At 36.9% G+C, this 15,024-nt stretch overlaps 1 protein-coding gene across 1 annotated transcript in view; it reads left to right on the top strand.

Moving 5' to 3' along the window:
• Positions 1-14,824, top strand: part of LOC140241083 (uncharacterized) — a 196,074-nt gene extending 181,250 nt beyond the window's left edge. The window contains exons 21-25 of the mRNA XM_072320850.1: positions 1,151-1,333; positions 2,202-2,384; positions 3,597-3,779; positions 13,892-14,069; positions 14,751-14,824. Of these exons, the coding sequence (XP_072176951.1) occupies positions 1,151-1,333; positions 2,202-2,384; positions 3,597-3,779; positions 13,892-14,069; positions 14,751-14,824 (801 nt within the window). The remainder of the gene's footprint in view (positions 1-1,150; positions 1,334-2,201; positions 2,385-3,596; positions 3,780-13,891; positions 14,070-14,750) is intronic.
• Positions 14,825-15,024: the final 200 nt, after the last annotated feature.

Raw genomic sequence — 15,024 nt, 5'->3', positions numbered from 1 at the left:
GCTGTGTACTGTACACGTACACGCACGCACCGGCAGCACTTGATTACCTCGTTTCTGATTGGTCAGTGAAGGTCGGACTTCGTCTCCGTCGCTTAGCCCAGGATTATTTTTTCGTTCTGTTTACACTCACTTGCTTGGCACCGCAATTGCGGTGCTAACCCCTGCTATTTTGCAGGGCCAGATAGTACCGTACTATCGGTGGGGCTAGCCCACTTTGGCAAAAACGAGTGTAAACAGAAAGTGGGCTAAGGATAGTCCCGTACCAACGGTGGGGCTAAGGCCCCACCCCCCCCCCCCTTAGCCCCACCGTTGGTCCGGGGCTAAGCAAAATTTTACAAGTGTAAAAAGCCCTTACATAGGCTTTATGTTATTGAAAAACATGTCTGTCACAGCAAACTACCTCCCTCTGTTTTCAGAGCGCCGAGAATCTGCCATTGCCTCGGTCATGATCGAAACATGACTAATACTAACGCCTATCTCACGAATGAGTTGGCTGCACTATTACATCTGTACGTAGGGAGCGTAGGACCTATAAGACATCCCCATGCACAGACTTTCTTCGTACCTTCTGCTTTTGTTCATTTCCATAATTATCGACAATCTTTACATGTGAAATTATTTTAATTTTCTACCAATATGGCATTTAGGGAGCGTTAATTCAAAATATGACAACGAACCTAAGAAAGAGGAACTCTCACAAAATTTAAGAACTGCAGACCTGTACGAACGGCAGAGAGTTGAAGGGTGTGATTGCTGTATCTCATATTATGCCGATGGCTTTAATTTCGCGAATATATTTGAAACACTTTCTATTTTCTTCATTTGGATTGTTCCCAAATGTTTAAATAAAACTAGCTAAACTTATTTGAATTCTCTGCCAATGTGACTTTTTAAGTAGCGTTAATAAAAAAAAAAATACTACGAGTCTAAGCAAAGGAACTCTCACACACTTTATGAACTATGATCGTCAGAGAGTTAAAGGGAGTGATTGCTTTAACTTATGGCTTTAATTTCAAGAATATGGAGGCGCGTTCTATTTTCTTCATTTGTATTGCACCCATATGTTTCAAAAATACTTTGTTATTCCTTATTTACATGATGTTTTTATTTCTGAGGACATGTTTTGCTTTATTCCTCTGCGCTTCTACAGATTTCCGAGCTGACGTTGCATTTTCAGAGCAGTGACAAAAATTGTAAATATCACTCCTCGATGGGAGGAGACTTGGCCCGATGGGTGTGTACATTGCCACGCCTTCGGACATTCAATCTGACATGCGATATCTGGCCTGAAAAGTTCTTCTCAACAGCCGCTTACTTAGCATCATCATGTCAGGTATGATCCACAAGAAGTATCCATAATTCATAAACTTACGAGCGACTGGTGGTATCTTCTGATGTGCTATACCTATCAGAAATTACATCACAAGAACTGATCACCAGTCGCTCGCTAGTTGTTCGTAACTTTACGAACAGTTTATGAAACACCCCCAGAAATTATGTCTCATGATATGTAAACAAAAACAAAACAAAACACACACACAAAAAAACGTATTATTTTGTCATGACGTTGTTTGTGTTATATTTCATTTCATCATTTCGTTTTTTGTTGGTTAGGGATTCGGAGCTGATATGGTCATAGAACAATTTTGAATTCATCTGCTTATGTGACCGATGGGGTTCGACAAACCTTTCATAAATGACATTGTGGATTTATGATCTTGACGCAATTAAAAGGTTTGAATATTGGGATCATGAACTTTGGTTAAATGAACAATATTTACCTCCATCATTTCTCAACAAAACTGTAGGAATAATCTTACAGCGGTATTGTTGTATTCATATATACACAAACTTTGTTCGTACCTTCTGCTTTTGTTGATTGCCATATGATGGAACGCATTTAACTATCTAAACTTATTCACATTCTCTGCCAATGCGGCTTTTAAGTAGCTTTAATTCAAAACATGACTACGAGCGTAAGAAAAGGAACTCTCACAAGATTTATGAACGACGAACGGCAGAGAGTTAAAGGGAGTGATTGCTTTAACTTATGGCTTTAATTTCAAGAATATGGAAGGCGCGTTCTATTTTCTTCATTTGCATTGCACCCATATGTTTCAAAAATACTTTGTTATTCCTTATTTACATGATGTTTTTATTTCTGAGGACATGTTTTGCTTTATTCCTCTGCGCTTCTACAGATTTCCGAGCTGACGTTGCATTTTCAGAGCAGTGACAAAAATTGTAAATATCACTCCTCGATGGGAGGAGACTTGGCCCGATGGGTGTGTGCATTGCCACGCCTTCGGACATTCAATCTGACATGCGATTTCTGGCCTGAAAAGTTCATCTCAACAGCCGCTTACTCAGCATCATCATGTCAGGTATAATCAACAAGAAGTTGCATAATTCATATTTTCCATGCCTATGATCCTTATTTGATTCATTCTTTTTTTCTCGTCACTCTTAAGACTTTTGATCACATTATGTAAAATCAGAATATTATTTGTACGGTCATTTAAGATAGACCTCAAGTAAAAACAAACAGAAAAGCAAAAAATATTCGTTAGTTGAATGCTTCTTAGAATTGGAATAATGTGCAGGAAGAGTGAACATCGCATGTATGCAGTGTTTACGATGACAGGGTTACTTCATGGTATTTTGACAATACAATGAATATACTTTATGCCCATCGTCCTCCATTGACTTAATCTTTCTTTTTATGTAAACGTTCTTGCTCTTGCTGTATACAATTGTATGGATAATATGTCAGAGTTTGCCGACTACCGTAATTTGTCTTAACTCTCAAGAAAAGAAGATGAAACTGTCAAACAGAAGGAAGGGAGACGACAGACGGGGAAAGACAAATAACAAGCGACAATAATCTTGAGAAATGCACAAATTAGATTAGAGACTCAATTGACAGGGTTCTGGTCACTGGTAGTCTGCTTTTTTAAACAAATTATGTGTATTCATAAAACGTGATTGGTCATTTACTTCATCAGAATGTTAACGAAAATTCACCGTTTACAAAAAGCACGGAAAAGAATGTGGCTATACATTAATCACCGGACTGCAGTGCCTCGAACGATTCAATAATTCGTCTATTTTTGTCTTTGCAAGTGTACTGCCTGCCTGAGAAGAAAGCACGCTCGATAGGTATTGAATTGAATCATGACTTGTGTCATTAGACTTGTTGGTGATAGTAATTCATTGACAAATAATCCTCAGCTTACTGGAATCAAACACTGTTATGGTTCCCCTCACCCCATGAGCACAACGCTCTTTGCGTAGAAAATGTGTTAATCCCCCACGGTTATTCAAATATTTTGATTTGATTTGATTTATTTCTGCTTAATTCCGTTACATCAAATATGGTTATGTACACGACATTTATGACAAACAGTTTATCGACACATAGTTTTCACAATGTAACAACACTATCAAAACTTCACTATTGAAAGCACTACAGGCCTTGACGATCACGGAATCCTTTGAATCCATATGTTGAAATAAGACTTCTTTGTTATTCCTTATTTTCATGATATTGTTGTTTCTGATGACATGTTTTGCTTTATTTCTCTGCGTTTGTACAGATTGAAGATCTGACGTTGCATTTTCAGAGCAGTGACAAAAATTGTAAATATCACTCCTCGATGGGAGAAGGCTTGGCCCGATGGGTGTGTACATTGCCATACCTTTGGATATTCACTTTGACATGCAATTTCTGGCCTGACAAGTTCTTCTCAACAGCCGCTTACTTAGCATCATCATTGCAGGTATGATCCACAAGAAGTATGCATAATTTAAATTTTCCATGCCTATGATCCGTATTTGATTCATTTTTTTCTCACTATTACTCTTAAGACTTTTTATCACAATATTTACTATCAGAATATTATTTGTACGGTCATTTAAGATAGACCTCAAGTAAAAGCAAACAGAAAAGCAAAAATATTCGATAGGTAAATGCTTGTTAGAGTTTGAATAATGAAGCGGAAGAGTGAGCACCGCATATATGCAGTGTTTACGATGACAAGGTGACATCATGGTGTGTTGATGATTATTATACTTCATACCCACCGTCTTCCATTGACTGTACCTTCCTTTTTATGTTTTTTTTTCTGACACAAATAATGTGTATTCTTAAATTAATGATTGATCATATACTTCATCAGAATGTTAACAAATTCACTGTTAACTATAAGCACAGAAACGTATATGGCTACATTAATCACTGGACTGGAGTGCCTCGAACGGTTCAATAATTCGTCTATTTTTGTCATTGGAAAGTGTACTGATTGCCTGAAAACAAAGCACGTTCGATAGGTATTGAATTAACTTGTTAATGATAGTAATGCATTGAAAAATAATCCTCAGCCTACTGCAATCAAACACTGTTGTTGACCCCTCTGAAAACCAGCCTTTTACTGACGAGAGTGTTCCACCCCATGAGTGGAAAATAAAAATTGAATTGAAAATTGAATTGTAACGGGTCCCCCCCCCCCCCATGAGCACAACGCTTTTTGCAGAGAACATCTAGAGATAATACCCCACGCTTATTCAAATATTTTCACAATGTAACAACACTTTCAAGACTTCACTATTAAGAGCTTTACAGATATTGATGATCTCGGAATTCTTTGAAGATTTAAAATCACACGAGCTGTAAGAAAGAGAAGGTCCGCTTGGTTTTTATCCCATATGCATCCAAAATAGTAACAGTAATCTTGTACTACATATCCCGAGATAACTTGTTGTTTGTTATCATTATCGTTCGTGAGAACAATACCTGGGCCCTGTTTCATAAAGCCGATCGTAAAGTTACGAACAACTTACTAGACTGGTGATCAGTTCTGATGTGCTATACTTATCAAAAATTTCCTTATTCAACACAAGAACTGATCACCAGTCGCTCGTAAGTCGTTCGTAACTTTACGAATAGCTTTATGAAACAACCTCAGGAATCTTGTTTCAGGATGTGGAGAAAGCATATTGTTTGTTATGCAGTAATATATATATATATATATATATATAATATACATATATATATATATATATATATATAATATACAGCCCTATTCTTTTACATCATTTCGTTTTTTTAGAGGGTTCGGACCTGTTATGCCCATAGATCATTTTCGAATTCATCTGCTTACGTGTACAATGGCGTTCGACAAACCTATCATTAATGACGTTGTGGATTTATGATCTGGGCGTAATTATAAAGGTTTTAAAACTGGGATCATGAACGTTGCTTAAATGAACAATATTTACCTTCATTATAATCCTTCACAAAATTGAAGAAATAATCTTACCGCATTCTAATTCTATTTCTGCTTCTCTATTCACCATTTCCAGAACGTTGCAGAATGCGTGCGCTCTTTCCAGTATTTAGTTATACATCCTTTTAAAGTTTAGAGTCTACTCTTTCAGAATCTGCCCTTACTGAAAATCACTGTCTGGCGACTTTCTGTTGGTTTTGTGGTGCATGGTCATATGTAGGCTTTATGTTATTGAAAAACATGTCTGTCACAGCAAACCACCTCCCTCTGTTTTCAGAGCGACGAGAATTTGCCATTGCCTCGGTCATGAAACATGACTAATACTAACACCCATCTCGCGAATGAGTTGGCTGCACTAAATCTGTACGTAGGGAGCGTATAAGGCATCCCCACAGACTTTCTTCGTACCTTCTGCCTTTGTTCATTTGAATAATTATCGACAATCTTTACTATGTGAAATTATCTCAATTTTCTACCAATACGGCATTTAGAAAGCGTTAATTTAATATATGACGACGAACCTAAGAAAGAGGAACTCTCACAAAACTTAAGAACTACAGACCTGTACGAACGGCAGAGAGTTAAAGGGTGTGATTGCTTTATCTCATATGCCGATGGCTTTAATTTCGCGAATAAATTTGAGGCACGTTCTATTTTCTTTATTTGTATTATTCCCATATGTTTAAATAAAACTACTTTGTTATCAATTACTTACATGATATTTGTTGTTTTTGATGACATATTTTGCTTTGCGTCTCTGCATATTATGTAGTGTTGATGATAACAGAGTTATCTTATGCTGTGGTGTGTCGATAATTCATACCCGCCGTCCTCCACAGACTCAACTATATCTTTTATTAAGTTCTTGCTCATGCTGTATGCACTGGTATAGATGATATGTCAAAGTTTGCCGTACCGTAATTCGTCCTAACTCTCAAGAAAAGAAGATGAAACTGCCAAACAGACGGAAGGGAGACGACAGACGGGAAAGACGAAAAACAAGCGACAATAATCTTTTGAAATGCCAAAAAAAAAATACTGTCTCAATTGACTGGGTTCTGGTTTCTCGCAATCTGTTTTAACACAACCCAGTTTTTGTATTCCCATATTAGTGGTTGTTCATAATATATTCCTCTAGAAAGTTAACGAATTCACTGTTTACCTCAAGGGCAGAAAAGAATGTGTCAAAATTAGTCACCACACTGCAGTGCCTTGAACAATCACAATTGCTCACATAGTGTCGTAATTGCCCCACAATATCCGTTTGTTATAAGTTCTGCAATGAAAATTTGATGTGGCATATATCTCTTATCCTGGCATATCATTAAACATGGCATCATGAGAAGGCCTGATTAATTATCGTAAAAATTACACCTAACTTGCTATGGTTGGGACCGGTGTTATTGGAATGTGCAAAAAAGCTGAGTATGGAGAAAAATCAAAAGTAGAAAGTCGCAACAATTCTGCTATTGATAATGTTTGGTTAAAAAACGCCACTGGAATAAGCAATGCTGAAATGAGAGCACTTTCAAAAACTCCCATTTTCTACACTTTATATAGATGACTGCTTGGTCAACCTTTATTCTGTCTGCAGATACTACTGCAGTTTTCGATTCATGGATGAGGCCTGGAATCTAGTGATAATCTCACAATGTATTCTTTTCAAGCACATTCCTTCCCTGAAACGACAAAGCAAATGGGAATTATACTGCTTGGCATAACACGTTTGCTCTTTTTTGCAATATTTAGCATTTGACTTTTCCTCATACTCAGTCGTACTGTGCATTCCATGAATGCATAATGTAAACAAGTGAGTTGGCGTTGTAAAGAAAATTAATCAGGCTTTCTTACGATGTCAAATTTGAATAAAATGATGTAGTTGTAAGAGAAACATGATCTATCATATTAGAAATACAAGACTTTTTTGAGGAATTTAGTAATTTGTAGAGGAAGACATAATACTTATTGTAGAAACTCACACCTGAACTTCACCCCTCTAAATGATTATATTTCTTTCATTTAAAATGCCTTGTCCGCATTATATTTTTCAAAGAGGTATTGCAAATTTACTTGCAATTTCAAACTGTTTCAATTTCTCGAAGGATGAACTCCCAAGATCTGGTATGAAACATTCGTCTTTCACCAAACATAAATTTATGTAATCATAACAAATAACATGACAAACATAGCAGTTTTAGAGAGTGCTTCCTTACCAAAATCGGAAAACGGATTCCGATCTGATTTCATGCAGAGATGCCATTAGTAGGAAACAACACTGCTGGCACGCATCGACCGAGCTAAAATGTGTAGGCCTATAAACTCTCCATGCGACATGGCACATGAAAGATGTTACTATGAGGATTATTGTTTTGCAAATTAATCCAGTTTTAGTGTGATATGTTCCAATTTCTATAGTAGCTTTAGGGAATTACAGTTTTCGAAGGTACCACCATGCCTGTTTCATAATATGTTAAACCACGAACAAGGAAGACAAATTTAGACAAATTGTCACCCCGGCACAAATTGCCACCCCGGCACAAATTGTCACCTCCTGAAACAGGCGTCAAATTATGCATGAACCTAACGGCACAGATTGGCGCCCAAGCATAAATAGTCTTATTTTTTTCTGGCGACAATTTGTGCTCGGGGCTGACGGTACAAATTGTCGCCCGCCCTCGAAGCACATATTTTTGGGTAATCTCTTTTGATATAGTCATTGGAATTCAGACGCAAAACTTGAGTAAACATGGCTACATCCATGAAAACAAGCCGTATTCAAAGTCACGGTGAAGTTTTAAGGATGGGTGTATAATGTGCCACTGCGCCTACATCCTGAGGCAGGATTCTTACGGCACATTTTGGTAAATTGCACATTTTGGGAAAAGAAATTTGTTACCAAAATGTGAACTGAACATCCATGGATTGGCTTGAGAATTGATTCGGTCAAGGAAGTAATGTGATACGTTCCTGCAGTAAAGGTAGACAATACACTTTTTAGCTTACATTTTGATCACTTTTTGTTTTTAGGGGCGATCATCTGTAGGAGGATGGGTAATAAGGTTGTTCCAGTTGGGCATATTGCCCCCATGGGGATCCCCCCGGGGGAAATACGTCGAAATTTGTGTTCCAGGCCAAAAAGCATTACACGCAAGATATGTTGTACGTGGTTATCTTTACAGCTGAAGAATCATTTGTTTATGGGAATACCCACGGTATCAACCTTGCAGACCGGGAGGGGGGGGGGGTGAATAAATGTTCATCTTCTTCAGAACCAGTGGGCGGATTTCAGACAATCAGACTTGGTGAGGATCACTCTTAGAGGGTAGGGTCCCAAAGTTGTATTAAAGTACTTGTAGGTCAAGTGCATTAGTAGGAGATTTAGCATTCCGAGTAAAAATTAATTTAAAGTGATCAATAATTGTTCAATGCAGCACAAGTGTTCAGTGCTAGTAATTTTGCGGGGGGGGGGGGGAGCATTTTTCTGGCATAGATATGTCAATGTATTAAGACCCTGTGTTGCCATGGCACTTTCATAGTACTGGGTCATAAGTTGCAATACAGTTTTAATTTGTTTTTGTGATGATTGTGGAGCAGCAGAAAGTTACCAAAATGTGCCGTCAATGTCCTGCACATTTTGGTAAATTTGCCAAAATGTGCAGTTACCAAAATGTGTCGGAACATGTCACGACACATTTTTGTAACTGCACATTTAACAAAATGTGCCGTAACAAGGACGTTACTCACAGCGACGTTCATTTCAGCTGCTAGTTGCGCGCCGTGCAATGGGGACGCTTATATACGCATAGCTGATAGCATCAACACTACGTTCACAGCTAGGTTCACAGCAGCCCCTGAATGGAAGTGCGCTGTGTTTTTGAAAGCTTAGAGACTTGTGCATGAGAAACTTATTTCTTTTCCGGATTAATTCGTTAAAGCGGTAAGCCAACCATTATTCAGGAATAGATTAGGCCAAGATCTCCCACTAGAGCTTATTCAATAGGTTGAAATGCTCTTTTCAGGGTGTTTTTTATAGCTGAAAATTTACGGACCGTCGTGATACGTAGTGAATCATAGAATTGTAGTGCTCGTAGTGTATTGTTTCGATTGCTAAATACATTTGTTTATGCCTCCGCAACGAAGTGGCCGGAGGCATTATGTTTTCGGGTCGTCCGTCCGTCCTTCCGTCCGTCCGTCCGTCCGTCTGTCCGTCTGTCCGTCCGTCCGTCCGTCCGTACGTCCGTACGTCCGTCCGTCCCGTTTTGTTTTTGTCAATATCTCAAGAACCGTGTGGTGGTTTAACATCAAACTTGGTATGAGGGTATATCCTTGGGGGATGATACTTTATGTGGATTTTAGGGTCACAGGGTCAAAGGTCAAAGGTCACAGGTTATTTTGTGAAGAAAAAAATTGAAATTTCATGTTTTTCTCCATATCTCGCAAATGGTTCAAGGTATCTTCATGGAACTTAGTATATATGCTTGTACCGATGGACAGTGATTATCTAGGGAAGTTGGGGGTCATGGGTCAAAGGTCAGGGGGTCAAAGGTCAAGGTCAACTCCTCAAAATATCACTACTTTCCTTAAAATGCAATATGCCTGAAGGTTTTTTTTTTTTTTTTAAACTTGATGTATGGCATGTATTACCCAATGTATATTTTTGGGGAAGTTTCTTGCCAAAAGGTCAAAGGTCAAAAGGTCAAAGGTCAAGTGAAAGTGCTAAATTGCACTTTTTCCTCCATATCTCGAAAGTAACTCGAGGTATCATCATGAAACTTACATATTCATGCATGTTCAACCTAACAGTGATTCTCTTTGGAACTGTGAGGTCAAAGGTGAAAGGCCAGGTTTAGATAATGCTATTTTCCCATTTGATACTGAAATTATACTTTTTCTCAATACCATGAAAATTACTCAATGCATAAACTTATAAAAGGGTCAAAAGTCAAGTAAAAATCATCAGATCCCCAAATACCTGCACTCTGACATTTTAATCATTCATCCAATTGAACCTAGTTCTAGGAAAAAGAACATTCAGCACATTTGTGTCAAACCTGTCATTTTAATATTTTGCCAATCGTGTGAAACTGTCATCACACATTGTCAAGACATTGTACTATAGACCAGAACCATGCATTATGGCGGAGGCATATCAGTAGCCGTAGCGATATATCTAGTTTTTAATTATACCACAATGATTTTATTCGCTTAATGAATTGAAATCCTCCATAATATTAAAAAGCCTTGAGAACTCATAAAGTGCAGCCAGTTCATGCTTCGTTTTAGGGTTTCTCTTATTTCAAATGTGTAGTTAAAATCTATCATTGCTAAAAATATGGAGTGGCCATGACTAATTCCATATCTGTTTGTGAAAAAACATTTTCCATTAGACTGGAAAATTCGCGAACTCAATTATGAATAAACACTAAACAAAAACCATTACAGTTGAAGGAAAGAAAGATATCATTCACAGGGGTGAAGGTTCAGATGGGAGTTTCTTCACTTTGTCTCCCTTGACAAATTAAATTCGTTATGATCGCAACTGCTGATCTGTAAATTAACAAACATGTCAAAAAAAAAAAAAAAGGAACCAGTGGGACTCGAACCTGTCATCTACTGCTTTCCGGGCAGCGACACTACCACCAGGCTGTCCCTACTTGCTTGCAGTGACACGATGAACATGGAACAAATACCCAAGCTCCGAAATTCCGACATTGTTATTGTAACATTGTAACAATGTCGGAAGTTGCGATCTTAACAAATTTAATTTGTAGAGGGAGACAAAGTGAAGAGACTCGCATCCAAAAAGTAAGTTCCCCCTAAAACAAACCTCTGTCATTTATCAATCAGGAAACTTTCAGGAAATCTGAATACAGGACCATGTAGCTGTATTTTTCGGCTACCTTTCATGTGAAATTAAGTGGATATCACTTGTTCACACTTGAGTGAGCAAGACTTAAAGTCAAAATGGTCACATTTTAAAGTTAACAAGCTCAATTTTGCAACTGTGATTTGGTGATGTTGGAAAAAATTTCAATTTTCCAAGATTGAAAGGCATGCAACGTATAATTTATATGCTTCTTATCGTACCATGCGACTTGTGCACAAAAATTCATGGTTGAGTGAATACGGGGGAAAATTACCAAAATTGCATATTTAACATGTTTCTCGTGTTAATATATTGAGATTGAATTCGTGTGTTGAACAGTTTTTGTACAGAATTCACGTAATTTCACGGTTGAATTAGCAGATTAAAAACAAAGAAAAATCAAATTTAAATTCTGCAGCAGAAAAGCCGATAACTTTGCGCACTGTCATCAACTGAAATGAAAGGTAGCCCAGAATTACAGCTACATGATCCTGTACTCAGATTTCCTGAAAGGTTCCTGATTCATACATTACAAAGGTTCGTTTTTAGGGGGAACTTTCTTTTTGTTTAGTGTTTACATCGTTCAAAGATTTTTGAACTATTGCTACTCAGAAATAGGGAAATGCTTTAAATATTGCACAAGCAATTTACACTCCGCAAAAAAAAGAAAGTAAACGCTTTTTCAAGTTTATATTTCTTATAGAATGTTTGGCTAACTTTTTTTTGGAATCATATACCATATAAAAGGAAATTTAATTGCCTAACAATGTGGTAAGTCAATATAAAGGAAAGCTTCATATATGAGTGAACAGCTTTGGGTGTTTTTTTTTTCTCCAAGGCACAAAAATAAAAAAAAAAATGCAAAAATCAACAAGTTTTCAGTCAGGCATACATGATCGTTCATGTAATATTAACAACAAAAGACAAATCAAACACAGTAGAAAACATGAATTCAGTTGCAAAAACAAAAGATCAATGAACTAGGTCACTTTCCATCTGTTTGCGTGTGTGCCACACACATGCACACAGTTATGGCTTCTGACCATTTGAGCAATGACAATTAAGGGTTTCTGGAACGAGCTAGGGCTTTCTATAGCTCAATCGGTAGATCAACGGGCTAGAAATCCATAGGTCTCGGGTTGGAATCCCGATGGTTCTTCGCTCATTTTTTCCACTAAGATATTGTATGTATTTCTGCTCAGTTTTCTTCTGCTTCCGTGATCAATACTTTGTTTTAGTTAAAAGAAACCACACACATACTGCAAAACTTTATCGTAACAGGGATTCGCATATGCAATGTATTCATCGTATTTTTTTTTATTTTAGCACAGTCATATGACGTATTTTAACATTCACCTTAACAAAATCGATAAGTTGTGGATAATGCAAGAAAGCAGTTAACCTTAATCTCTAAACATCATAGAATAAGTCACTTGTAAAGAAGCGAACAAAATTTATTGATGTAACCAGGATCCCTTTCAGTGAAGAAAATGATACATAGAGAAATGACAATTATGATTATTAGAGAATGCGTGATGAAAATTGTATTCATCAGTGACAGTAGAAGGGAATATTAATTGAAAGGACACCTAGAAAATAGAAAGGGGGTTTTAATTGGAGAAATGTCATTGCTAAAAGAAGAAAAGTGATACTCATCACAAAGAAAGCGAAACCATCAGCAAAATGAGAACACTACTTTTTTATTTTATCAAGAGAACGGGGCACTCAGAGGGAGAAAAGGGACAGTTTTTAGATACGTCATGTATGACGTTATTAGCGTAATCATCTTCATGTGATTAGGCGGGCCTTTGCATGAGGAGAAAATGGGATCTTATATTACAAGTTTACAATTACGCTGAAGGATTTGTGAATATGATTATATTAAATTCGATACCCCAAAATGTAACGAAAGTATGTTTCTCGTGAAAGGTTACCATTTGGGACGCACATTTCGCACGACCCATGTTTTAAAAGATTTGTCTTATTTTTTTTTTCCTGTCTTGTTGTTTTGACGAATTTGACATTCATTTTTTGCGTTTTTTTTTCCTGTGTTGGTTTGTTTTTCTTTTCATTTTAAATGAAGTTCGACGTGGACAAGGTGGGAGCATGTAGTTACAGAAATTATTTGGGTTGGAGTCTGTATAAAAATTACCCATGTCGCGAAGTATTCTTTGGTTACGGAAAGGACTTTCTGCCCTAAATTTGACGAACTGCCATAATGCTGGGAATTGCAGGCGCCGAATTCATTGAAACGACGAGAAGGATTGAGTCGACTTCTGATGTATCGTTAAGATAGTCCTTTAGTCTCTGTTATAAGTACCTTACATGCAAATAGACGGCCAGTTGAATTACAATTACAATATGGGATGATTCTGGAAAAAAATGTAATGTGGCAAAATATTTGACTCCACAGCCATTGTATATCAAATTACGACTTTGTTTTACCCTTGGTTTTAAAAACAAATATCAACTTCTTCTGTCTTTCCTCTCTTTTGTTCTTATTCCTCTTTCAATTTAAAACAAATATTGAGCAATCGTTGAATTGTACAATGAAAAGAAACCAAAAATAGGAGAATAAGAACTTCCATACACCTGCCACTAGACTGTTTTATTTTTGATATCTTTACCTCTTATATGTATTTCTTATAGACAAACATTTTAGATTATTTGATATTGATTCTTAAAAGATTCACATCCTCAGACATCCACGTGTTTGTTGTTATTTTCCTCCTTTTTGCAGATCCGCAAGCTTAAAATGATGTCACACCAAAGTTGGGAATCAATGCCAGCAGCATCAGCAAACCTTGCTGAATTTCTTTGTCGTCTGCCTGTTCTCAAACGTGCCGATCTCAACTTCCATAACTTACCTGACATATTTTTCGCGACTATGGAATCACATGACACACGCAATAAAGCAAGTATTAGACATAGTATATTGTGTTTATCGATGAATAATGTACGTACTGGGTAACCTTTTAGCAAAACATTAACATTTATTACACAAGATTAATTTGTGTACTTTCCGATATCCGTCTGTTCAGGTCGATGCAATTTGATAGTAGTTCCATGTTATTGTCTGAAATAGTAGTGGAGCTGGTGTACTTCACTACGTCGAACAAGTTTATGCCGGAATTTCCATTACAACAAAAGACAAATTCAGGTCCCCAAATCATAATCTATGATCTCTTCATTATATACCTTACAGCTCAGCTATAACGAAACTTTTATAAAACGCTAGGAAATCCCGAGAATTTCGTTGCAACGATAATATTGAACCATATTAAATCTTACAAACCTTGACATCGTAATCACATGGAGTTGGCTTCCTGTCATTCGTCCATAATCCATTGAAGCCTGTGTTAACTATGAGAATGTTTCGAAATATATAGGTATTTTTACCGATTTATTTATTTTATTTCAGTAAATTTGATTTATCATTTCTTATTAGCATGAACGCAAAGTGTAATTGCTAAACTGTGTTGCTTAGTTGTTGATTTTTTTCAAAAAAAAAATCATTAAGAGCAAAATAAAAATTGGTTTGAATTGCTACGGGAAACTTAAAAGATCTATTGTGTTTTTGTTCATTATGCTACAGGTAGAGGGCATAACTATCGGCGGAAAACCATTAAGAGAGTTGCTCGCTGACTATCAAGGAAGGAAGGCACTCGAGTAAATGTCGTTCTTTGGTGCTTGGATGTTATCTCATCAATTGTGAAATGTAGTCTTAATCAGACCGAATTATGTCTATTAATGTTTTTACATTATTGAGAAGATTGTATTTCGTTCGTCGTGTATCATATCCTGAAGATTAGATAGATGTTTTATTGGGACAGCCAGTTAGAAACAATAGGAAAGTAAAAAATTAACCCTCGG

Source organism: Diadema setosum, chromosome 17 (assembly GCF_964275005.1).
Source record: "Diadema setosum chromosome 17, eeDiaSeto1, whole genome shotgun sequence".
NCBI classification, from domain to species: domain Eukaryota; kingdom Metazoa; phylum Echinodermata; class Echinoidea; order Diadematoida; family Diadematidae; genus Diadema; species Diadema setosum.
This window is presented reverse-complemented; position numbering and strand designations above follow the sequence as displayed.